The following is a 27,492-nucleotide window of genomic DNA, read 5'->3' on the forward strand; positions in this document are numbered from 1 at the left end:
TATCCCAAGAGTACTCCAGTGACCCCTAGTGGATGAAAAAGAAAAATGTATTCAATAAGATTCCAGCTAATTTTGGATTCTAACTTGATGCCATCTGTGAAAAAGCTGAAGTTAAAGAGAGGCTGGCTTCTACAAATGGATAACGATCCTAAACACACCTCAAAATCCACGGTGGATTACATCAAGAGGCGTAAACTGAAGGTTTTGCCATAGCCTTCACAATCTCCTGACCTCAACATAATTGAAAATTTACGGATAGACCTTAAGAGAGCAGTGCGTCACAGACAGCCCAGGAACTCAAAGAACTGGAAGACTTTTGTAAGGAAGAATGGGCGAAGATACCTCAAACAAGAATTGAAAGACTCTTGGCTGGCTACAAAAAGCGTTTACAAGCTGTGATACTTGCCAAAGGGGGCAGTACAAGGTATTAACTCTGCAGGGTGCCCAAACTTTTGCAGACGCCATTTTTTGTTTTCTGTTCATTTGAAAGTGTAAATGATGGAAATAAAATCTAACTTTTTTTGACATGTTATAAGAATGTCTAATCTGTAATTTGATGCCTTTTGGAGATTTTTCCATCTTTCCTTGGCTTCTTTTTGCACATTAAAATGAATTTTTGCCTGGGGTGCCCAAACTTTCAATCCCCACTGTATACACTGCTCAAAAAAATAAAGGGAACACTAAAATAACACATCCTAGATCTGAATGAATGAAATATTCTTATTAAATACTTTGTTCTTTACATAATTTTTGTGAGATTTTGTTGTCCGCACATTCAACTATCAATGGAAATCAAATTTATTAACCCATGGAGGTCTGGATTTGGAGTCACACTCAAAATTAAAGTGGAAAAACACACTACAGGCTGATCCAACTTTGATGCAATGTCCTTAAAACAAGTCAAAATGAGGCTCAGTAGTGTGTGTGGCCTCCACGTGCCTGTATGACCTCCCTACAATGCCTGGGCATGCTCCTGATGAGGTGGCGGATGGTCTCCTGAGGGATCTCCTCCCAGACCTGGACTAAAAGCATCCGCCAACTCCTGGACAGTCTGTGGAGCAACGTGGCGTTGGTGGATGGAGCGAGACATGATGTCCCAGATGTGCTCAATTGGATTCAGGTCTGGGGAACGGGCGGGCCAGTCCATAGCATCAATGCCTTCGTCTAGCAGGAACTGCTGACACACTCCAGCCACATGAGGTCTAGCATTGTCTTGCATTAGGAGGAACCCAGGGCCAACCGCGCCAGCATATGGTCTCACAAGGGGTCTAAGGATCTCATCTCGGTACCTAATGGCAGTCAGGCTGTGCGGCCCCCCAAAGAAATGCCACCCCACACCATTACTGACCTACTGCCAAACCGGTCATGCTGGAGGATGTTGCAGGCAGCAGAACGTTCTCCTTGGCGTCTCCAGACTCTGTCACGTCTGTCACATGTGCTCAGTGAGAACCTGCTTTCATCTGTGAAGAGCACAGGGCGCCAGTGGCGAATTTGCCAAACTTGGTGTTCTCTGGCAAACGCCAAACGTCCTGCACGGTGTTGGGCTGTAAGCACAACCCCCACCTGTGGACGTCGGGCCCTCATACCACCCTCATGGAGTCTGTTTCTGATCGTTTGGGTAGACATGCACATTTGTGCTGCTGCTGGGTTGCTGCCCTCCTACGGCCTCCTCCATGTCTCCTGATGTACTGGCCTGTCTCCTGGTAGCGCCTCCATGCTCTGGACACTACGCTGACAGACACGGCAAACCTTCTTGCCACAGCTCGCATTGATGTGCCATCCTGGATGAGCTGCACTACCTGAGCCACTTGTGTGGGCTGTAGACTCGGTCTCATGCTACCACTAGAGTGAAAGCACCGCCAGCTTTCAAAAGTGACCAAAACATCAGCCAGAAAGCATAGGAGCTGAGAAGTGGTCTGTGGCCACCACCTGCAGAACAACAACTTTATTGGGGGTGTCTTGCTAATTGCCTATAATTCCCACTTGTTGTCTATTCCATTTGCACAACAGCATGTGAAATTGATTGTCAATCAGTGTTGCTTCCTAAGTGGACAGTTTGATTTCACAGAAGTGTGATTGACTTGGAGTTACATTGTGTTGTTTAAGTGTTCCCTTTATTTTTTTGAGCAGTGTATATATATCGCTTGCAAACAGGGCCCTCTTACCTCTGTTATCACTGCTTGATCCCAATTGTAAAGCACAACTATAGCTGCCGCTATGCAAGTATAGGTAAACAATATAGCAATTGGGAAGATGGATGGAATGGGTTTTCTTGTAGGTTCAGGTTTCACCACTTACTTTTAAGAGAGTCAAGCATCAAGCCACGGGTTCACTACGATATGCCGGCGGTCGGGCTCCCGGCGACCAGCATACCGGCGCCGGGAGCCCAACTGCCGGCTTACCGACAGTGTAGCGAGCGCAAATGAGCCCCTTGCGGGCTCGCTGCACTCGCCACGCTACGGGCGCGGTGGCGCGCTACACTATTTTATTCTCCCTCCAGGGGGGTCGTGGACCCCCACGAGGGAGAATAAGTGTCGGGCTCCCGGCGTCGGTATGCTGGTCGCCGGGAGCCCGACCGCCGGCATACTGAAGACCACCCTCAAGCCACAAGTATCTATTGCAAAAAACAAACAGTAGGAGACAAGCCAACTGAAAAGTAGGAATCCCTTTTCTTTCACACCAGGATATGCAAAATGTTAAGACAGTGATCACTTTTGCCAGAAAAAGACTTTCTAGCCTAAAGTACGGTGTGAAACCTTTACCCTAAGGATTATAGCTTCAAAGCAAGCCATACTGAACTCCGTTATACAATGTAGTAACCTCAGATTTTTTTCCCAATACAAGTTCTGTTCCATATACAGGGGTGATTTTCCCCCGATGGTCAAGTCCTGCGATCTCAGCGCAGGAATGTGAACACCTCTGCCTGATTGACAGGTAGATGCGTTTGCGGGGAGGGACAGGGGCAGTCGGCGTTGGGGAAAATGGGTGCATGTTAGCTTTAAATCTTATAAATTGTGAGTATGTAGAAAAATAAATTAGGGCGCATGCAAAGACTTCTTTTAAAAGTGACAACTGTCTTAAAGAAAATAAAAGTAAACTGTTGCAAAGCCAAATCTTGTTAATGGAAGACTAAATGGAGTTGGTGATATTGAAACAATCTGAAATATGGCATATGTGACACTTCTAAAAGGTATTTTACATTAAGAAGGGGGGAGTTCCCAAAGATGATGATGTAACAGTCTCGGTATGTGTACACAATGACGGGTGTAGGCAATAGGTGTTCAATAGGTCCCACGCTGTTTCGGGGTACCACTACGGTAGTCTAGGTGGGGGGTACCAACAGCAATGGTGCAGATGTTTTAACTCCGGACACACTGTCTTCACCGGGGTCCGGGCATGGTCAGGGTAACATCCTGGTACACGAGTCCTCCTGGTCCCTAGAGCCCCCGGGAGTCAGTTTCAGTCTCAAGTGGGGGGAATGGTCAGAAGCTTTGTGGTCTGTATCAGACCATCAGCCGTGTCCAGTCCCCCTCCTTACGGAGTATTACCTGTCTTTTTCCTCTGCTGTGTCCCTGCGTCCGCCTGTTACTCTCCTCCACGCATCTTCTCTGGTTGCTGCGGGTAGCTGGAAAACTTACGGGTCCGAAGTTGCGGTCACGTGATAGTGGCTCCGTCTTTGCACTGTGATTCACATCTGTGTTCTTTGGGGCCCAGGAAAATATATTTTTACAGTTCTTTTGGATGATTATAGTTGTCTGTAATGAATCTCCTACACCTATCGACCCACTGGGGTCTTCGCCAGGGAGACTCGAGTAGCCATGTTGGTTCTGGGCATTTTATGCCCATTGTTTTACGACGTCATTATGGGCGGGATTGATTCTCTGAGGGGAATATATGAATGGCAAAAGAAAACACAGTTCTTTTTTCTATATATAGGGCTAGGTATATAAATAAAACCTCAAAATGTTATTTTCTTAGAAAAAAATAATAAAGATTTTGAGCTCATTTTCAACATAAGTAACTAACAAAGAGGTGGGACGCCAGCCTCTAGTGGACTATAGTATCACAGATTAAATATCACAATTTGTAAGGTTAATCCCTTTTTTTCTTTCTTTTCCCTTTTCATATTTTATTTGGACATTGTATGTACATCAGCGCTAACCGTGGACATAGATGTAATTTATAACATCTGTTGCATACCTCATGGCCAATTAGGAAGGCATTTACACTTTGTGATATAACCACATTGTTTTTTCTATGTTAATGAAGTATTTTTCATATATTATTCTTTCAGTACATTCATTTCAACTCATATAGGTGGTCATTCCGAGTTGATCGCAGCCAGCAACTTTTAGCTGCTGCTGCGATCAACTAGTCCACACCTATGGGGGAGTGTATTTTAGCTTAGCAGGGCTGCGAACGCTTGTGCAGCCCTACTAAGCTAAAAAATGTTCAAGCAGAACATGACTAGCCCTGGACATACTTACCCTGTGTGACGATCTCTGCAATGCTGGAGCCATCTTTGACGTCAGACATCCACCCTCCGTTCTCCTGGACACGCCTGCGTTTTCTTCTCCACTCCCCGAAAACAGCAGCCAACGGTCCGGATCCATCCAGGAACGCCTTCTCCCTGTCAATCTTCTTGCGGTCGGCTCTGCGACCGCTTTCTTCATAGGACGCGACGTAACCCGGTGAGAGGGCGCAGTGCGCCCACCACACAAGCGCATTCCAGACCCGTTCGCAACGCAGCGACAAACCGCTGCGTGCGAACGGGTCGGAATGACCCCCATAATCAGGCGCAATTGCTAATTGCTTATTGTTAGATATCTTTTAGAGAGGAATTTGAGGTAGCCTCTCCTTTTGCAATTTTTGCTGCCCAGAAAAATATAACCCATAACAGTGAGCATGAAGTGAAATTAGCTACTATTTTGCATTAAGTGTTTCAAACCCGCAAATAATCTGCTACTTGCAGTGTAGTGCATGGCTGGATTTACATATGCCCTACAATTGTGAACTTTGTTATGTAGGCATAAAAGAGAAAATTTGTACTCAAAAGTTCTGTGGCATAAGAGTGTCAAATGTCTCTAACAATTTATAAACCTTTTGGTGGGTACACACTGTGCAATACGCTTCATGAGCAATATCGCACAGTGTGTTCCCTTGCCTCCCAGGCTGTCCGACATTGTGTGTGCACACTGAGCGATACCGCAAATGGTATTGCTCAGTGATGTCACGCCACAGCAAGGCCGTACATGCAGTTTTGGCCAACATAGTCAAAATTGACCTGCATGTATGGCCGACAACGCCCCACTGAAACGCACATCGGCCGTCGTTTACTGCATACACTGAGATATTTTAGTCAATATCACTCAGAAGGGGAAAAATGATTGATATTGACTAAAATATCGTACAGTGTGTATGCACATTTTGACTTCAGTCATGATACTTTCAAACACTTCCTTAAACATTTTTAGATTTATAAGAAAAATAAAAAAGAAATAAGGTAGATAGGAGCCTGCATACTAGCCTCTTTCAACTTTTATTTCTATAGCAATGTGTATGGCTTTTTGCCAAACAATTGTGCAGTGTGATATAATGTGTGATGTAATAGCCGCTGCAGGAACTGACAATTTAGTAATACAGCTAAACTGAAAATATACAGTATGTACTATAAAGCCTACAATGATCTCATCACAGTTTATATATTCATTAAAGCACGTCCTCAGTGGTGCTCATATTTTCCTATATAAATGTTAAAGATAAGAAAGTGGGAAACATTGTTTAACCCTTTATTAAAATATATCTATGTCTTAAAATAGTATATACAATCTTACCAAGTGTTTGAATTCAGCAGATAAGCTGCCATTATTAGATTCCTCCATGTTCATCACCTTTGTGTTTGTACCAAGGATATTGAACTTGCGTGACCTGTAAGTATAGGATATATTATCTGAACAACAAATCTAAATGCTGTGGAAATTCCTTTAGCAGGCATGGGAAATAAACAATTACGGAATGCTTTAGATCTTTACACGCTTCCTTAATTTGCATACAGTGATTGTGCAAAAAGGTAGTGTACAGGCAGAAATACCCACAGCTCACAACCAACCAGAAGCAAGCAACCTTCTATGGTACTTAACACTCCATCCCTTTAAAAACCCTCCCAGAAAACCGCTATCAGTATTCAGGGTACCCTTTCATTGTACTTTTGTAAAATTCTTTTACAGGACATTTGAAAAGCCAAAAGGAACTACCGTATATACTCGCTGTTTTGTGAAGGAGGGACACGGAGGGCACAGTGCGCGCCTCTCCTGTGTCCCTCCTGCGTCAGGTCTATTAAATGAAGTACCCGTTCGTGAGCTCTGATTGGCTCACGAACCGGCACTTCATTTAACAGACCCGCCGCCGGAGAGACACAGGAGAGGCGCACGCTGTGCCCTCCGTGTCCCTCCTTCACAAAACAGCGGGGGAGCGCAGGAGGGTAAGTTGTACCTGGCACTGGGGGGGAATATCTGGCACTTGGGGGGGCGCATATCTGGCAGTGTGGGGGCGCATATCTGGCAGTGTGGGGGCATATCTGGCAGTGTGGGGGCTGTGTACGGCTAGAGCTGCATTTCCCACCCTAGGCTTATACTCGAGTCAATACGTTTTCCCTGGTTTTTGTGGTAAAATTAGGTGCCTCGGCTTATATTTGGGTCGACTTATACTCGAGTATATACGGTATTTGGCCTGGTAAGAGAACAGGTGGAAAATATACAGAAACGGTTTCTATTTGCTATTTATAGGAAACTACTAAATATCCAGGTGTTTGTCTTACCCTCTGAGTGCAGCAACATCACCTGAATCTCTGCAAAATATAAAATAAAAACCTCCTTAGAAATAGCAACTTTATTTCTACTACTGAAACAGAACATCAAACTTCAAGAGACTTCATGTATTATAATCACATGCCATATACAGAGCCGGCCCTAAACAATATGATGCCCTAGGCAGGATTCTGGCTGATGCCCCCTAGCACCACTGCTAGTTCCACCCCTTACTAAGCACCCTTTCCCCATCACCCCACAGTTCTAGCAGTCCACATTTTGGTGCTCCTACCCTCTACATTTTAAATAGAAACAGTGCGCACATGAGAGGAAGAGGAGGAAATACATAAACAGACTGGAACACCCATGGTGTCACTAGTGCATCTACAGCTATCGCCTGAGGGTCTCTTGACCTGGCGCAATACCTCTGTAGCTTTTTGTTGAGGCGGGATGCCATCATGTCCACCTGTGGCAGTTCCCACCGACTTGCAATCTGCGTGAAGACTTCTTGATGAAGTCCCCACTCTCCCGGGTGGAGGTCGTGCCTGCTGAGGAAGTCTGCTTCCCAGTTGTCCACTCCCGGAATGAACACTGCTGACAATGCCCTTACGTGATTCTCCGCCCAGCGAAGAATTCTGTTGGCTTCCGCCATCGCCACCCTGCTCCTTGTGCCGCCTTGGCGGTTTACATGAGCCACTGCAGTGATGTTGTCTGACTGAATCAGAACAGATTGGTCGCGAAGCAGGTACTCCGCTTGACGTAGGGCGTTGTATATGGCCCTTAGTTCCAGGATATTGATGTGAAGGCAAGTCTCCTGACTTGACCACAGACCTTGGAAATTTCTTCCCTGTGTGACTGCCCCCACCCTCGGAGGCTTGCATCCATGGTCACCAGGACCCAGTCCTGAATGCCAAATCTGCGGCCCTCGAGAAGGTGAGCACTCTGCAGCCACCACAAGAGACACCCTGGCCCTGGGGGATAGGGTGATCAGCCGGTGCATCTGAAGATGTGATCCGGACCACTTGTCCAACAGATCCCATGGAAAGGTCCTCGCATGGAACCTGCCTAAGGGAATGGCCTCGTATGATGCCACCATCTTTCCCAGGACTCGCGTGCAGTGATGCACCGACACCTGTTTTGGTTTTAATAGGTCTCTGACCAGTGTCATGAGCTCCTGAGCCTTCTCCATCGGGAGATAAACCCTCTTCTGGTCTGTTTAGGAATCAACTGCGACTTCGGAATATTTAGAATCCAGCCGTGCTGTTGTAACACTTCCCGAGAGCGTGCTACGCTGATCAGCAACTGCTCTCTGGACCTCGCCTTTATGAGGAGATCGTCCAAGTATGGGATAATTGTGACCCCCTGCTTTCGCAGGAGCACCATAATTTCCGCCATTACCTTGGTAAATATTCTTGGTGACGTGGAGAGACCAAACGGAAACGTCTGGAATTGGTAATGACAATCCTGTACCACAAATCTGAGGTACGCCTGATGAGGTGGATAAATGGGGACATGAAGGTATGCATCCTTTATGTCCAGAGACACCATAAAATCCCCCCCTTCCAGGCTTGCGATGACCGCTCTGAGCGATTCCATCTTGAACTTGAACCTTTTCAGGTATATGTTCAGGGATTTTAAATTCAATATGGGTCTGACCGAACCGTCCGGTTTCGGTACCACAAACATGGTCGAATAATAACCCTTTCCTTGTTGAAGGAGGGGAACCTTGACCACCACCTGCTGAAGATACAATTTGTGAATTGCAGCTAACACTATTTCCCTCTCTAAGGGGGAAGCTGGCAGGGCCGATTTGAGGTATCGGTGAGGGGGCATCTCCTCGAATTCCAGCTTGTATCCCTGAGACACAATCTCTATTGCCCAGGGATCCACCTGGGAGTGAACCCACTTGTGGCTGAAATTTTGGAGACTGGCCCCCAACGGGCCTAGCTCCGCCTGTGGAGCCCCAGCGTCATGCGGTGGATTTAGTGGAAGCTGGGGAGGACTTCTGTTCCTGGGAACTAGCTGTGCAGCTTCCTTCCTCTGCCCTTGCCTCTGGCAAGAAAGGACGCACCTCGGACTTTCTTGCCTTTTTGTGAACGAAAGGACTGCATTTGGTAATACGGTGCTTTCTTAGGTTGTGAGGGAACATATGGCAAAACATTTGACTTTCCAGCAGTAGCTGTGGAGACCAGGTCCGAGAGACCCTCCCCAAACAATTCCTCACCCTTGTAAGGTAAAACCTCCATGTGCCTTTTTGAGTCGGCATCGCCTGTCCATTGCAGAGTCCACAGGACCCTTCTGGCAGAAATCGACATTAGCCTACTGGGCTCTAGAATAAATGCAATGTCTCTTTGAGCATCTCTCATATACAGGGCAGCGTCTTTTATATGCCCCAGGGTCATTAATATAGTATCCTTGTCTAAGGTATCCAGATCCTCAGACAAGGTATCCGTCCATGCTGCTACAGCACTACACACCCAGGCCGACGCAATTGCCGGCCTTAGTAAGGTACCCGAATGTGTATAAATGGACTTCAGGGTACCCTCTTGCTTTCTTTCCGCAGCATCTTTTAGGGTGGCCGTATCCTGTGACGGCAGGGCCACCTTCTTGGATAAGCGTGTTAGAGCCTTGTCCACCCTAGGGGAGGATTCCCAGCGTAGCCTGTCCGTTGGCGGGAAAGGATACGCCATAAGCATCCGTGTGGAAATCTGCAGTTTTTTATCTGGAGATTCCCAAGCTTTTTCACATAACTCATTTAGCTCATGTGAAGGGGGAAAGGTGACTACCTGCCTTTTTTCCCCATACATATGAACCCTCTTGTCAGGGACTGGGGTTTCCTCTGTGATGTGCAACACCTCCTTCATTGCTATAATCATATAACGTATAGCTTTAGCCAATTTAGGCTGTAACTTTGCATCATCATAGTCGACACTGGAGTCAGAATCCGTGTCGGTATCTGTGTCAACAATTTGGGATAGTGGGCGCTTCTGAGACCCTGACTGCCTCTGCGACATAGGATCAGGCATGGGCTGAGACCCCGACTGTCCTAAGGTTTCAGCTTTATCCAACCTTTTATGCAAGGAATTCACATTATCATTTAAATCCTTCCACATATCCATCCAATCAGGTGTCGGCGCCGTCGGCGGAGACGCCTCATTCATTTGCTCCCGCTCTGCTTCCACATAGCCTTCCTCGTCAAACATGTCGACACAAGCGTACCGACACACCACACACACAGGGGATGCTCTTTTTGAAGACCGTTCCCCCACAAGGCCCTTTGGAGAGACACAGAGAGAGAGTATGCCAGCACACACCCCAGCGCTATATGTCCCAGGAATCACACAGTAACTTAGTGTTAACCCAGTAGCTGCTGTATAATAAGATTTTACTTACCGATAAATCTATTTCTCGTAGTCCGTAGTGGATGCTGGGACTCCGTCAGGACCATGGGGAATAGCGGCTCCGCAGGAGACAGGGCACAAAATGTAAAAGTTTGACCACTAGGTGGTGTGTACTGGCTCCTCCCCCTAAGACCCTCCTCCAAGCCTCAGTTAGGATACTGTGCCCAAGCGTACACAATAAGGAAGGATTTTGAATCCCGGGTAAGACTCATACCAGCCACACCAATCACACCGTACAACTTGTGATCTGAACCCAGTTAACAGTATGACAAACGTAGGAGCCTCTGAACAGACGGCTCACAACAATAACAACCCGATTTTTTTGTAACAATAACTATGTACAAGTATTGCAGACAATCCGCACTTGGGATGGGCGCCCAGCATCCACTACGGACTACGAGAAATAGAATTATCGGTAAGTAAATTCTTATTTTCTCTAACGTCCTAAGTGGATGCTGGGGACTCCGTCAGGACCATGGGGATTATACCAAAGCTCCCAAACGGGCGGGAGAGTGCGGATGACTCTGCAGCACCGAATGAGAGAACTCCAGGTCCTCCTTAGCCAGGGTATCAAATTTGTAGAATTTTACAAACGTGTTCTCCCCTGACCACGTAGCTGCTCGGCAGAGTTGTAATGCCGAGACCCCTCGGGCAGCCGCCCAAGATGAGCCCACCTTCCTTGTGGAATGGGCCTTGACAGATTTAGGCTGTGGCAGGCCTGCCACAGAATGTGCAAGTTGAATTGTGCTACAAATCCAACGAGCAATCGTCTGCTTAGAAGCAGGAGCACCCAGCTTGTTGGGTGCATACAGTATAAACAGCGAGTCAGATTTTCTGACTCCAGCCGTCCTTGAAATATATATTTTCAATGCTCTGACAACGTCCAGCAACTTGGAATCCTCCAAATCGCTAGTAGCCGCAGGCACCACAATAGGCTGGTTCAGGTGAAACGCTGAAACCACCTTAGGCAGAAAGTGAGGACGCGTCCGCAGTTCTGCCCCGTCCGAATGGAAAATCAGATATGGGCTTTTATACGATAAAGCCGCCAATTCTGACACTCTCCTGGCTGAAGCCAGGGCCAGTAGCATGGTTACTTTCCATGTAAGATATTTCAGATCCACCGATTTGAGTGGCTCAAACCAATGGGATTTGAGAAAATCCAAAACTACATTAAGATGGCTGTATATGTAGTACTCCTTTTACAAAAGTCTGGACTTCAGGAACTGAAGCCAATTCTTTCTGGAAGAAAATCGACAGGGCCGAAATTTGAACCTTAATGGACCCTAATTTGAGGCCCATAGACAATCCTGTTTGCAGGAAATGTAGGAATCGACCCAGTTGAAATTCCTCCGTCGGGGCCTTCCTGGCCTCACACCACGCAACATATTTTCTCCAAATGCGGTGATAATGTTGTGCAGTCACCTCCTTCCTGGCTTTTACCAGGGTAGGGATGACCTCTTCCGGAATGCCTTTTTCCCTTAGGATTCGGCGTTCAACCGCCATGCCGTCAAACGCAGCCGCGGTAAGTCTTGGAATAGACACGGTCCCTGCTGAAGCAGGTCCCGTCTTAGAGGTAGGGGCCACGGATCTTCCGTGAGCATCTCCTGAAGTTCCGGGTACCAAGTTCTTCTTGGCCAATCCGGAGCCACGAGTATCGTTCTTACTCCCCTTTGCCGTATAATTCTCAGTACTTTTGGTATGAGAGGCAGAGGAGGAAACACATACACTGACTGGTACACCCATGGTGTTACCAGAGCGTCTACAGCTATCGCCTGAGGGTCTCTTGACCTGGCGCAATACCTGTCCAGTTCTTTGTTGAGGCGGGACGCCATCATGTCCACCATTGGTCTTTCCCAATGGACCACAATCATGTGGAAGACTTCTGGATGAAGTCCCCACTCTCCCGGGTGCAGATCGTGTCTGAACACAGCTGACAGTGCTAACACATGATTTTCTGCCCAGCGGAGAATCCTTGCAGCTTCTGCCATTGCCCTCCTGCTTCTTGTGCCGCCCTGTCTGTTTACGTGGGCGACTGCCGTGATGTTGTCCGACTGAATCAACACCGGCTGACCCTGAAGCAGAGGTTTTGCCAGGCTTAGAGCATTGTAGATTGCTCTTAGCTCCAGTATATTTATGTGAAGAGACGTCTCCAGGCTTGACCACACGCCCTGGAAGTTTCTTCCCTGTGTGACCGCTCCCCAGCCTCTCAGGCTGGCATCCGTGGTCACTAGGACCCAGTTCTGTATGCCGAATCTGCGGCCCTCTAACAGATGAGCACTCTGCAACCACCATAGCAGAGACACTCTTGTCCTTGTGGACAATTTTATCCGCTGATGCATCTGCAGATGCGATCCGGACCATTTGTCCAGCAGATCCCACTGAAAAGTTCGTGCATGGAATCTGCCGAATGGAATCGCTTCGTAAGAAGCTACCATTTTTCCCAGGACTCTTGTGCATTGATGCACAGATACTTTTCCTGGTTTTAGGAGGTTCCTTTTTCTGAACAGTGTCCAGAATCATCCCTAGGAACAACAGACGTGTCGTCGGGATCAGTTGGGATTTTGGAAAATTCAGAATCCACCCGTGTTGTTGGAGCACTACTTGGGTTAGTGCTACTCCGATCTCCAGCTGTTCTCTGGATCTTGCCCTTATCAGGAGATCGTCCAAGTAAGGGATAATTAAGACGCCTTCTCTTCGAAGAAGGATCATCATTTCGGCCATTACCTTGGTAAAGACCCGGGGTGCCGTGGACAATCCAAACGGCAGCGTCTGAAACTGATAATGACAGTTTTGGACCACGAACCTGAGGTACCCTTGGTGTGAAGGACAAATTGGAACATGAAGGTAAGCATCCTTGATGTCCAAGGACACCATAAAATCCCCTTCTTCCAGATTCGCTATCACTGCTCTGAGTGACTCCATCTTGAACTTGAATTTTTGTATGTACAGGTTCAGAAATTTTAGATTTAGAATCGGTCTTACCGAGCCGTCCGGCTTCGGTACCACAAATAGCGTGGAGTAATACCCCTGTCCCTGTTGTAGGAGGGGTACCTTGACTATCACCTGCTGAGAATACAGCTTGTGAATGGCCTCCAATACCGTCACCCTGTCGAAGGGAGACGTTGGCAAAGCAGACTTTAGGAAACGGCGAGGAGGGGACTTCTCGAATTCCAACCTGTAACCCTGAGATACTACCTGCAGGATCCAGGGGTCCACCTGCGAGTGAGCCCACTGTGCGCTGAAATGTTTGAGGCGACCCCCCACCGCCCCTGAGTCTGCTTGTAAGGTCCCAGCGTCATGCTGACGCCTTTGTAGAAGCCGGGGAGGGCTTCTGCTCCTGGGAAGGAGCTGCTTGTTGCAGTCTCTTACCCTTTCCTTTGCCTCGGGGCAAATAGGAATGTCCTTTTGCTCGTTTGTTCTTATAGGAACGAAAGGACTGCGGCTGAAAAGCCTGCGGCTTTTTCTGCTGGGAGGTGACCTGGGGTAAAAAGGTAGATTTTCCGGCCGTTGCCGTGGCCACCAGATCCGATAGACCGACCCCAAATAATTCCTCCCCCTTATACGGCAATACTTCCATATGTCGTTTGGAATCCGCATCACCTGACCACTGGCGCGTCCATAAACTTCTTCTGGCAGATATGGACATCGCACTTACTCTTGATGCCAGAGTGCAAATATCTCTCTGTGCATCTCGCATATAAAGAAATGCATCCTTTAACTGCTCTATAGTCAGTAAAATACTGTCCCTATCCAGGGTATCAATATTTTCAGACAGTGACTCCGACCAAGCCACGCCAGCACTGCACATCCAGGCTGAGGCGATTGCTGGTCTCAGTATAACACCCGTATGTGTGTATATACTTTTTAATGTATTCTCCAGCCTCCTATCAGCTGGATCCTTGAGGGCGGCCGTATCAGGAGACGGTAACGCCACTTGCTTTGATAAGCGTGTGAGCGCCTTATCCACCCTAGGAGGTGTTTCCCAGCGCGCCCTAACCTCTGGCGGGAAAGGGTATAATGCCAATAACTTCTTTGAAATTAGCAGTTTTCTATCTGGGGTAACCCACGCTTCATCACACACTTCATTCAGTTCCTCTGATTCAGGAAAAACTATCGGTAGTTTTTTCACACCCCACATAATACCCCTTTTTGTGGTACTTGCAGTATCAGAGATATGCAAAGCCTCCTTCATTGCCGTGATCATATAACGTGTGGCCCTACTGGAAAATACGTTTGTTTCTTCACCGTCGACACTGGATTCAGTGTCAGTGTCTGTGTCGACCGACTGAGGTAAAGGGCGTTTTACAGCCCCTGACGGTGTCTGAGACGCCTGGACAGGTACTAACTGGTTTGCCGGCTGTCTCATGTCGTCAACCGACTTTTGTAGCGTGCTGACACTATCCCGTAATTCCATAAACAAAGCCATCCATTCTGGTGTCGACTCCCTAGGGGGTGACATCACCATTACAGGCAATTGCTCCGCCTCCACGCCAACATCGTCCTCATACATGTCGACACACACATACCGACACACAGCAGACACACAGGGAATGCTCTGATAGAAGACAGGACCCCACTAGCCCTTTGGGGAGACAGAGGGAGAGTTTGCCAGCACACACCCAAGCGCTATAAATATATATAGGGACAACCTTAATAAGTGTGTTCCCTTTATAGCAGCTCAAATATTATAAATATCGCCAATAAGTGCCCCCCCTCTCTGTTTTTACCCTGTTTCTGTAGTGCAGTGCAGGGGAGAGTCCTGGGAGCCTTCCTCGCAGCGGAGCTGGGCAGGGAAATGGCGCTGTGTGCTGAGGAGAATAGGCCCCGCCCCCTTTTCGGCGTGCTTCTTCTCCCGGTTTTTGTGGAACCTGGCAGGGGTTAAATACATCCATATAGCCCCAGGGGCTATATGTGATATATTTTAGCCAGAATAGGTATATTACATTGCTGCCCAGGGCGCCCCCCCCAGCGCCCTGCACCCTCAGTGACCGCTGGTGTGAAGTGTGCGGAGAGCAATGGCGCACAGCTGCAGTGCTGTGCGCTACCTCATGAAGACTGAGACGTCTTCTGCCGCCGGTTTCTGGACCTCTTCTCTATTCGGCATCTGCAAGGGGGTCGGCGGCGCGGCTCCGGTGACCCATCCAGGCTGTACCTGTGATCGTCCCTCTGGAGCTAGTGTCCAGTAGCCTAAGAAGCAAATCCATCCTGCACGCAGGTGAGTTCACTTCTTCTCCCCTAAGTCCCTCGTTGCAGTGAGCCTGTTGCCAGCAGGACTCACTGAAAATAAAAAACCTAACAAACTTTTTCTAAGCAGCTCTTTAGGAGAGCCACCTAGATTGCACCCTGCTCGGACGGGCACAAAAACCTAACTGAGGCTTGGAGGAGGGTCATAGGGGGAGGAGCCAGTACACACCACCTAGTGGTCAAACTTTTAAATTTTGTGCCCTGTCTCCTGCGGAGCCGCTATTCCCCATGGTCCTGACGGAGTCCCAGCATCCACTAGGACGTCAGAGAAATAATGTTTTTGCGCCTAATTTATGTGCCCCCCCCCCCTCTCTTTTTACCCTCTTCTACCGTGAATCTGCAGGGGAGAGGCTGGGGAGCTTCCTCTCAGTGGAGCTGTGGAGATAAAATGGCGCTGGTGAGTGCTGAGGAAGAAGCCCTGCCCCCTCAGCGGCGGGCTTCTGTCCCGCGTTTGTGTAAAATTATGGTGGGGGCTCATGCATATATACAGTGCCCAACTGTATATATGCCCAACGTTTGCCAAGAGGTCCTAATTGCTGCCCAGGGCGCCCCCCCCCCGCACCCTACAGTGACCGGAGTATGTGGGTTTAGTGTGGGAGCAATGGCGCACAGCTGCAGTGCTGTGCGCTACCTCAGTTTGAAGACTGGAGTCTTCTGCCGCCGATTTTGAAGTCTTCTTGCTTCTGACACCCGGCTTCTGTCTTCCGGCTCTGCGAGGGGGACGGCGGCGCGGCTCCGGGATCGGACGACAAAGGGTGAGATCCTGTGTACGATCCCTCTGGAGCGAATGGTGTCCAGTAGCCTAAGAAGCAGGAACTATCTTCAGAGAGTAGGGCTGCTTCTCTCCCCTCAGTCCCACGCTGCAGGGAGTCTGTTGCCAGCAGATCTCCCTGAAAATAAAAAAAACCTAACAAAATACTTTCTTATAGCAAGCTCAGGAGAGCTCACTAAACAGCACCCAGCTCGTCTGGGCACAGATTCAAAACGGAGATTCAAAAAGGAGGGACATAGAGGGAGGAGCCAGACCACACCAGTATCCAATTTCTTTCTTAAAGTGCCCTGTCTCCTGCGGAGCCCGTCTATTCCCCATGGTCCTTACGGAGTCCCCAGCATCCACTAGGACGTTAGAGAAAACATAATACGCCTTACACATTACGCCAACCTTTATAACGACACATAATGCCCCTTACACACGTCGCACATTATTAATGCATCTATACACAACATACAGGGGGGCAGATGTATTAACCTGGAGAAAGCATAAGGAAGTGATAAACCAGTGATATGTGCAAGATCATAAAGGCACCAGCCAATCAGCTCCAATATGTAAATTAACAGTTAGGATCTGATTGTTAATTTACATATTGGAGCTGATTGGCTGGTGCCTTTATCACCTTGCACATATCACTGGTTTATCACTTCCTTATGCCTTCTCCAGGTTAATACATCTGCCCCATAATGCCTGTTACACATATGCCAAACACTATTGCACAACGAACCTACCCACACACAGCACTCACATGGCCGCTAACACTGTGCCCTATGTCTCTGCTTGGATACAGATGTGCCTTGTTTTGCAGAAAATGTGTTTTATTTGCATTGCTATGTGACTAGTGCAAACAAGCAGCTTCTACTGATTAAAATTATTTGTAGCATGCCTAAATTCTGTGTGCAACTGTGGCTCAATCTGCATATGAAATGCTACATTACAGTGATTTCCAGGTATACTCCAACGTAGCATTTCATACACATATACAGCCGCAGTCACACAGAATATAGGCATGCTGCATATCATTTTAATCAGCAGAATGCCCCTAGAAATTTGCCTACTTTACCTATGCCTAGGGCCGGCTCTGGCCATATATAGTTGCCAGTGATGTAGAAAGACCACCATGGGCACCTACTGTGGGATCAGTTCTTGAAAAAAAAAAAAAGCCTTTATAAAAGCCAAAGTTTATCGCAGGAGAGAAGAGGGCATATTTCACAAAACAGGAAGGGTTGAATATTTGGACTGAACAACAACAGTAATATTCGTTTTAAACACAATAAAAGAGCTTAAAAAATTGACTCACTGGAAAAAATAGGATTTTAATACCTACCGGTAAATCCTTCTCTCTTAGTCCGTAGAGGATGCTGGGGACACCATAAGAACCATGGGGTATAGACGGGATCCGCAGGAGACATGGGCACTTTAAGACTTTGAAAGTGGTGTGAACTGGCTCCTCCGTTTATGCCCCTCCTCCAGACTTCAGTTTTAGGAACTGTGCCCAGGGAGACGGACATTTTGAGGAAAAGGATTTATTGTTAACCAAGGTGAGACACATACCAGCTCACACCTCAAACACGCCGTACGACATGGCATTTAACAGAACTTCAGTCAACGGCATGAACAACGTCAGCAACAGGCTGACTATAACATAACACAACCAGTGTGTAAACATAATTGATAACTGCAGATAGAGTCCACACTGGGACGGGCGCCCAGCATCCTCTACGGACTAAGGGAAAAGGATTTACTGGTAGGTATTAAAATCCTATTTTCTCATACGTCCTAGAGGATGCTGGGGACACCATAAGAACCATGGGGTTTATACTAAAGCTCTAGAACGGGCGGGAGAGTGCGGATGACTCTGCAGCACCGATTGACCAAACACAAGGTCCTCATCAGCCAGGGTATCAACTTGTAAAATTTCGCAAAAGTGTTTGAACCCGACCAAGTAGCTGCTCGGCAGAGTTGTAATGCCGAGACCCCCCGGGCAGCCGACCAGGATGAGCCCACCTTCCTGGTAGAGTGGGCCTTCACTGATTTCAGTAACAGCAATCCAGCCATAGAATGAGCATGCTGAATCATATTACAGATCCAGCGCACAATAGTCTGCTTGGAAGCAGGCGTCCCAATCTTGTTGGCAGCATTCAGGACAAACAGAGTTTCCGTTTTCCTAGGTTGAGCCGTTCTGGTGACATAAATCTTTAAGGCCCTGACAACATCGAGAGATTTGGACTCCGCGAAGGCGTCTGTAGCCACCGGTACCACAATAGACTGGTTTATGTGGAACGATAAAACCACCTTCGGCAGAAATTGACGAGTCCTCAACTCCGCTCCATCTTCATGGAAGATTAAATAAGGACTCTTGTGAGACAAAGCTGCTAACTCAGACACCCGCCTTGCTGATGCTAAGGCCAATAGCATGACCACTTTCCAAGTGAGAAATTTCAACTCTACCTTCTGTAAAGGTTCAAAACAATGTGATTGAAGGAAATGCTACACCACGTTAAGATCCCATGGTGCCACTGGGGGCCCAAATGGAGGTTGGATGTGCAAAACTCCTTTCACGAAAGTCTGAACTTCTGGGAGGCCAATTGTTTTTAAAAGAAAACCGATAAGGCCGAAATTTGTACTTTAAAATCGAGCCTAACTTTAGGCCCGCATCCAGACCTGCTTGCAGGAAATGGAGAAAACGCCCTAGCTGAAATTCTTCCATAGGAGCCTTCTTGGATTCACACCAAGACACATATTTTCTCCAAATACGGTGATAATGTTTAGACGTTACTCCTTTTCTAGCCTGAAGTAGTGTGGGAATGACTTCACTGGGAATACCCTTTCGAGCTAGGATCCGGCGTTCAACCACCAAGCCGTCAAACGTAGCCGCGGTAAGTCGTGATACACGCACGGCCCCTGCTGTAACAGATCCTCTCGTAGAGGAAGAGGCCAGGGATCTCTTATGAGTAATTCCTGAAGATCTGGATACCAAGCCCTCCTTAGCCAGTCCGGAACAATGAGGATCGCCTGAACCTTTGTTCTTCTTATGATCTTTAGCACCTTTTGGATGAGTGGAAGCAGAGGGAACACATACACCGAATGAAACACCCATGGTGTCACCAGTGTGTCCACTGCTATTGCTTGAGGGTCCCTCGACCTGGAACAATATCTCTGAAGTTTCTTATTGAGGCGAGACGCCATCATGTCTATTTGAGGAATGCCCCAAAGACTTGTCACTTCTGTGAAGACCTCTTGATGAAGACCCCACTCTCCTGGATGGAGATCGTGTCTGCTGAGGAAGTCTGCTTCCCAGTTGTCCACTCCTGGAATTTGTGACGGGGAACCCTGACAATGACTTGATTCAGACACAACTTTTGTATTGCATCACATACTACCTCCCTGTTCGGAAGAGAAGCTGGTAAGGCAGATTTGAAAAAACGTCGAGGGGGAACGTCTTGAAACTCCAGTTTGTACCCCTGGGACACTATTTCTAAAATCCATGGGTCTAGGGCCGAACGAGCCCAGAATTGACTGAAGAGCTTGAGACGTGCCCCCACCGGTGCGGACTCCCGCAGTGGAGCCCCAGCGTCATGCGGTGGATTTGGCAGAAGCCGGGGAGGACTTCTGCTCCTGGGAACCTGCCACGGCTGGAGATCTTTTACCATTTCCTCTATTGGCAAGGAAGGAATAACCTCAGCCTTTTTGTATTTATTTGCCCGAAAGGACTGCATCTGAAAGTGGTGAGCTTTCTTTTGTTGTGGAGGAACATAAGGCAAAAAATTAAGAATTTACTCACCGGTAATTCTATTTCTCGTAGTCCGTAGTGGATGCTGGGTACTCCGTAAGGACCATGGGGAATAGACGGGCTCCGCAGGAGACTGGGCACTCTTAAAAGAAAGATTAGGTACTATATCTGGTGTGCACTGGCTCCTCCCTCTATGCCCCTCCTCCAGACCTCAGTTAGGGAAACTGTGCCCGGAAGAGCTGACCTTACTAGGAAAGGATTTGGAATCCAGGGTAAGACTCATACCAGCCACACCAATCACACTGTACAACTTGTGATAACTATACCCAGTTAACAGTATGAACAACAAATGAGCCTCATTAACAGATGGCTCATAACAAAACCCTTTAGTTAAGCAATAACTATATACACCGCACTTGGGACGGGCTCCCAGCATCCACTACGGACTACGAGAAATAGAATTACCGGTGAGTAAATTCTTATTTTCTCTGACGTCCTAGTGGATGCTGGGTACTCCGTAAGGACCATGGGGATTATACCAAAGCTCCCAAACGGGCGGGAGAGTGCGGATGACTGCAGCACCGAATGAGCAAACTCAAGGTCCTCCTCAGCCAGGGTATCAAACTTGTAGAATTTTGCAAATGTGTTTGAACCCGACCAAGTAGCAGCTCGGCAAAGTTGTAAAGCCGAGACCCCTCGGGCAGCCGCCCAAGAAGAGCCCACCTTCCTCGTGGAATGGGCTTTTACTGATTTAGGATGCGGCAGTCCAGCCGCAGAATGTGCAAGTTGAATCGTGCTACAGATCCAGCGAGCAATAGTCTGCTTTGAAGCAGGAGCACCCAGCTTGTTGGGTGCATGCAGGATAAATAGCGAGTCAGTTTTTCGGACTCCAGCTGTCCTGGAAACAGATTTTTAGGGCCCGGACTACGTCCAGCAACTTGGAATCCTCCAAGTCCCGAGTAGCCGCAGGCACCACAATAGGTTAGTTCAAATGAAAAGCTGATACCACCTTTGGGAGAAATTGGGGACGAGTCCTCAATTCTGCCCTGTCCATATGGAAAATCAGATATGGGCTTTTACACGACAAAGCTGCCAATTCTGACACACGCCTGGCCGAAGCCAAGGCCAACAGCATGACCACTTTCCACGTGAGATATTTTAGCTCCACGGTTTTAAGTGGCTCAAACCAATGTGATTTTAGGAAATCCTACACAACATTGAGATCCCAAGGTGCCACTGGAAGCACAAAAGGGGGCTGAATATGCAGCACTCCATTAACAAACGTCTGAACTTCAGGCAGTGAAGCCAGTTCTTTTTGAAAGAAAATAGACGGGTTCCATAAAAGTCCAGATTTCGGCCCTAATTTTAGGCCCATAGTCACTCCTGACTGTAGAAAGTGCAGAAATCGACCCAGCTGAAATTCCTCCGTTGGGGCCTTCCTGGCCTCACACCAAGCAACATATTTCCGCCATATGCGGTGATAATGTTTTGCCGTCACATCCTTCCTAGCTTTTATCAGCGTAGGAATGACTTCATCTGGAATGCCCTTTTCCTTTAGGATCCGGCGTTCAACCGCCATGCCGTCAAACGCAGCCGCAGTAAGTCTTGGAACAGACAGGGCCCCTGCTGTAGCAGGTCCTGTCTGAGCGGCAGAGGCCATGGGTCCTCTGAGATCATTTCCTGAAGTTCTGGGTACCAAGTTCTTCTTGGCCAATCCGGAACAATGAGTATAGTTCTTACTCCCCTTTTTCTTATTATCCTCAGTACCTTGGGTATGAGAGGAAGAGGAGGGAACACATACACCGACTGGTACACCCACGGTGTCACTAGAGCGTCCACAGCTATCGCCTGAGGGTCCCTTGACCTGGCGCAATATCTTTTTAGCTTTTTGTTGAGGCGGGACGCCATCATGTCCACCTGTGGCCGTTCCCAGCGATTTACAATCAGCTTGAAGACTTCTGGATGAAGTCCCCACTCTCCCGGGTGGAGGTCGTGTCTGCTGAGGAAGTCTGCTTCCCAGTTGTCCACTCCTGGAATGAACACTGCTGACAGTGCTAGCACGTGATTCTCCGCCCATCGAAGAATCCTTGTGGCTTCTGCCATTGCCATCCTGCTTCTTGTGCCGCCCTGACGATTTACATGGGCGACTGCCGTGATGTTGTCTGACTGAATCAGAACTGGTTGGTTTTGAAGCAGGGGTTCTGCTTGACTCAGGGCGTTGTAAATGGCCCTTAGTTCCAGAATATTTATGTGTAGGGAAGTTTCCTGACCCGACCATTGTCCTTGGAAGTTTCTTCCCTGGGTGACTGCCCCCCAACCTCTGAGACTTGCATCCGTGGTCACCAGGACCCAGTCCTGTATGCCGAATCTGCGGCCTTCGAGCAGATGAGCACTCTGCAGCCACCACAGTAGAGACACCCTGGCCCTCGGGGACAGGGTGATCAACCGATGCATCTGGAGATGCGATCCAGACCACTTGTCTAACAGATCCCACTGAAAGATCCTTGCATGGAACCTGCCGAAGGGAATTGCTTCGTAAGAAGCTACCATCTTTCCCAGGACTCGCGTGCAGTGATGCACCGACACCTGCTTTGGTTTCAGGAGGTTCCTGACCAGAGATGATAATTCCTGGGCCTTCTCCTCCGGGAGAAACACCTTCTTCTGTTCTGTGTCCAGAATCATGCCCAAGAACAGCAGACGCGTCGCAGGAATCAGCTGTGACTTTGGGATATTCAGAATCCAGCCGTGCTGATGCAGCACTTCCTGAGATAGTGCTACGCTGACTAGCAACTGCTCTTTGGACCTCGCCTTTATAAGGAGATCGTCCAAGTACGGGATAATTATGACTCCCTTCTTTCGGAGGAGCATCATCATTTCGGCCATTACCTTGGTAAATACCCGCGGTGCCGTGGACAGACCAAACGGCAACGTCTATAATTGGTAACGACAATCCTGTACCACAAACCTGAGGTACTCCTGGTGGGGTGGATAAATGGGGACATGCAGGTAAGCATCCTTGATGTCCAATGACACCATAAAATCCCCCTCTTCCAGGCTTGCAATAGCCGCCCTGAGCGATTCCATCTTGAACTTGAACTTTTTTATATAAATGTTCAAGGATTTCAAATTTAGAATGGGTCTCACCGAACCGTCCGGTTTCGGTACCACAAACATTGTGGAATAGTAACCCCGTCCCTGTTGAAGGAGGGGTACCTTGATTATCACCTGCTGAAGATACAGCTTGTGAATTGCCGCCAGTACTACCTCCCTTTCTCTGAGAGCAGCAGGCAAGGCTGATTTGAGGTAACGGCGAGGGGGAGTCGCCTCGAACTCCAGCTTGTATCCCCGTGATACTACTTGCAGAACCCAGGGATCCACCTGTGAGCGAACCCACTGGTCGCTGAAGTTCCGGAGACACGCCCCCACCGCACCTGGCTCCGCCTGTGGAGCCCCAGCGTCATGCGGTGGACTTAGAGGAAGCGGGGGAGGATTTTTGATCCTGGGAACTGGCTGTCTGGTGCAGCTTTTTCCCTCTTCCCTTGCCTCTGGGCAGAAAAGAAGCGCCTTTGACCCGCTTGCCTTTCTGGGGCCGAAAGGACTGTACCTGATAATACGGAGCTTTCTTAGGCTGTGAGGGAACCCGAGGTAAAAATGTCGACTTCCCAGCTGTTGCTGTGGAAACGAGGTCCGAAAGACCATCCCCAAACAATTCCTCACCCTTGTAAGGCAAAACATCCATGTGCCTTTTAGAATCCGCATCACCTGTCCACTGCCGAGTCCATAATACTCTCCTGGCAGAAATGGACATTGCATTAATTCTAGATGTCAGCCGGCAAATATCCCTCTGTGCATCTCTCATATATAAGACGACGTCTTTAATATGCTCTATGGTTAGCAAAATCGTATCCCTGTCGAGGGTATCAATGTTATCTGACAGGGTGTCGGACCAAGCTGCTGCAGCACTACACATCCAAGCTGAAGCAATTGCAGGTCTCAGTATAGTACCTGAGTGTGTATATACAGACTTCAGGATAGCCTCCTGCTTTCTATCCGCAGGCTCCTTTAAGGCGGCCGTATCCTGAGACGGCAGTGCCACCTTTTTTGACAAGCGTGTGAGCGCCTTATCCACCCTCGGGGATGTCTCCCAACGTAACCTGTCCTCTGGCGGGAAAGGGTACGCCATCAGTAACTTTTTAGAAAACACTAGTTTCTTATCGGGGGAAGCCCAGCTTCTTCACACACTTCATTCAACTCAACTGATTGCTTTTTCTCCCCAAACATAATACCCTTTTTAGTGGTACCTGGGTTAATGTCAGAATTGTGCAACACATTTTTCATTGCCGTAATCATGCAACGGATGGCCCTAGTGGAATGTACATTAGTATCGTCCTCGTCGACACTGGAGTCAGTATCCGTGTCGACATCTGTGTCTGCCATCTGAGGTAGCGGGCGTTTTTGAGCCCCTGATGGCCTTAGAGACGCCTGGGCAGGCACTGGCTGAGAAGCCGGCTGTCCCACAGCTGTTATGTCATCGAACCTTTTATGCAAGGAGTTGACACTGTCGTGTAAAACCTTCCACATATCCACCCACTCTGGTATCGACCCCGCAGGGGGTGACATCACACTTATCGGCACCTGCTCCGCCTCCACATAAGCCTCCTCATCAAACATGTCGACACAGCCGTACCGACACACCGCACACACACAGGGAATGCTCTGACTGAGGACAGCACCCCACAAAGTCCTTTGGGGAGACAGAGAGAGAGTATGCCAGCACACACCACAGCGCTATATAATCAGGGATTTACACTAACACAAAGTGATTTTTCCCTATAGCTGCTTTACATATACAGTTTGCGCCTAAATTTAGTGCCCCCCCTCTCTTTTTTACCCTTTGAGCCTGGAAACTGCAGGGGAGAGCCTGGGGAGCTGTCTTCCAGCGGAGCTGTGAAGAGGAAATGGCGCCAGTGTGCTGAGGGAGATAGCCCCGCCCCCTTCTCGGCAGACTTCTCCCGCTCTTATATTTATATTATGGCGGGGGATTTTTGCACATATATAATTTTTTAGACTATATTATGTGCTGTTTGCCAATGTAAGGTACTCTAATTGCAGCCCAGGGCCCCCCCCCCCCCCCCCCCCAGCGCCCTGCACCCATCAGTGACCGGAGTATGTGGTGTGCATAGGGTGCAATGGCGCACAGCTGCAGTGCTGTGCGCTACCTTAATGAAGACCGGAGTCTTCAGCCGCCGATTTTCAGGATGTTCTTCTTGCTTCTGGCTCTGCAAGGGGGACGGCGGCGCGGCTCCGGGACCGGACGATCGAGGACGGGTCCTGTGTTCGATCCCTCAGGAGCTAATGGTGTCCAGTAGCCTTAGAAGCCCAAGCTAGCTGCAAGCAGGTAGGTTCGCTTCTCTCCCCTTAGTCCCTCTTAGCAGTGAGTCTGTTGCCAGCAGATCTCACTGAAAATAAAAAACCTAACAAATACTTTCTTTACTAGAAGCTCAGGAGAGCCCCTAGTGTGCAACCAGCTCGGGTCGGGCACAGATTCTAACTGAGGTCTGGAGGAGGGGCATAGAGGGAGGAGCCAGTGCACACCAGATATAGTACCTAATCTTTCTTTTAAGAGTGCCCAGTCTCCTGCGGAGCCAGTCTATTCCCCATGGTCCTTACGGAGTACCCAGCATCCACTAGGACGTCAGAGAAATGACGACTTACCCGCGGTAGCCGTAGATACCAAATCAGCGAGACAGTCACCTAACAAGACACTACCTTTATATGGAAGAGACTCCATAGCTTTCTTAGAGTCAGCATCAGCATTCCATTGATGAATCCACAATGCCCTTGTAGCCGAGACTGCCATGGCATTGGCTTTTGAACCCAAAATGCCAATATCTCTCGCCGCTTCCTTTAGGTAGGCCGCAGCGTCCTTGATATAACCCAGCGTTAAAAGGATACTATACCTATCTAGGGTATCTATATCAGATGACAAGTTATCTGCCCACTTTTCGATAGCACTACTCACCCACGCAGATGCAATGGTTGGTCTGAGCAGTGTACCTGTGGTGACGTCAATGGATTTTAACGTATTTTCCCGTCTACGATCCGCAGGATCCTTAAGGGCAGCCGTGTCAGGAGACGGTAAAGCCACCTTTTTAGACAATCGTGATAGAGCCTTGTCCACAATGGGGGGGTGACTCCCACTTCTCTCTATCCCCAGAGGGGAATGGATACGCCACCTGAATCCTTTTGGTTATCAGAAACTTTGTCAGGATTTTCCCACATTTTTTCAAAAAGAGTATTCAGTTCATGAGAGGGAGCAAACGTTACCTCAGGTTTCTTTCCCTTAAACATACAGACCCTAGTATCAGGAACAGCCGGGTCCTCAGTGATATGTAACACGTCTTTTATTGCCACAATCATGTACTGAATGTTCTTCGCCAATTTTGGGTCTAATCTGGTATCACTATAGTCAACACTGGAGTCGGTGTCCGTGTCGGTATCCGTGTCTGCCAACTGAGCAAACGAACGTTTATGTGCCTCCTAGGGGGTCTGGACCTGTGATAACATCCTCCACAGATTTCTTCCATGCCTGGTTCTGCGATTCAGATTTATCTAATCTCTTATTAATAAGAGCCACATTAGCATTCAAGGCATTCAACACATTTACCCAATCAGGAGTCGGCGGTGCCGACAGGGTCACTCCTACAGCCGTTTCTGTCCCTAACAGTCTCCTCCTGGGAAGAGGTCTGAGACATGCCGACACACCTGTACCGACACTCACAGACACACTGGGCAAATAGGGGACAGACCCACAGTAAAGCCCGTCAGAGAAACACAGAGGGAGTTTACCAGCTCACAACCCAGCGCTCAATCCCGGATCTGAAACGTTAATATAAAGCCTCAGACCTGTATCACTTGTATAATAACTTATATTTGCACCAAATTAACTGTGCCCCCCCCCCCCGTTACTTGTACAGCAGTGTTGAGGAAGGAACAGCGCCTCTGAAGCTCTGAACAGAAAATGGCGCTGATGAGAGCTGTGAGGGCTAAGCCCCGCCCCCTTAATGGCGCACTTCAGCCCCGCTATTTTTTAAGATACATATGCTGGCGGGGGTTAGAATCCAGTGCCTAGGCACTTATAATCCACTTTGCCAGCCTTAAATGATGAGGTTTATGCTGCCCAGGGCGCCCCCCCGCGCCCTGCACCCTGTAGTGCCGCTGTGTGTGGGAGCATTGCGCGCAGCGCGATCGCTGTGCGGTACCTCAGAAGCAGTCACTGAACTCTTCTATCTTCTTCTACTCACCTGTCTTCTGACTTCTGGCTCTGCAAGGGGAGTGACGGCGGGCTCTGGGAATGAACCCCTAGGCGTAACCTAGTGTTCCAAACCTTCAGGAGCTAATGGTGTCCTGTAGCCAAGAAGCAGAGCCTTTAAACTCATTAGAAGTAGGTCTGACTTCTCTCCCCTAAGTCCCACGAAGCAGGGAGACTGTTGCCAGCAGTGCTCCCTGAAATTAAAAAACCTAACAAAGTCTTTT

At 48.5% G+C, this 27,492-nt stretch overlaps 1 protein-coding gene across 5 annotated transcripts in view; it reads right to left on the reverse strand.

Annotated features, from left to right (window-relative positions):
* The window catches only part of STAT3 (signal transducer and activator of transcription 3), a 308,823-nt gene that overhangs the window by 72,674 nt on the left and 208,657 nt on the right, over positions 1–27,492 (reverse strand). For all 5 annotated transcript variants that reach the window (XM_063959434.1, XM_063959433.1, XM_063959430.1 and 2 more), the window contains 2 exons: positions 6,818–6,847; positions 5,835–5,928 (listed from right to left, as the gene is read on the reverse strand). In XM_063959434.1, coding sequence (XP_063815504.1) covers positions 5,835–5,928; positions 6,818–6,847 — 124 coding nt within the window. The remainder of the gene's footprint in view (positions 1–5,834; positions 5,929–6,817; positions 6,848–27,492) is intronic.

This window comes from Pseudophryne corroboree, chromosome 3, assembly GCF_028390025.1.
Source record: "Pseudophryne corroboree isolate aPseCor3 chromosome 3, aPseCor3.hap2, whole genome shotgun sequence".
NCBI classification, from domain to species: domain Eukaryota; kingdom Metazoa; phylum Chordata; class Amphibia; order Anura; family Myobatrachidae; genus Pseudophryne; species Pseudophryne corroboree.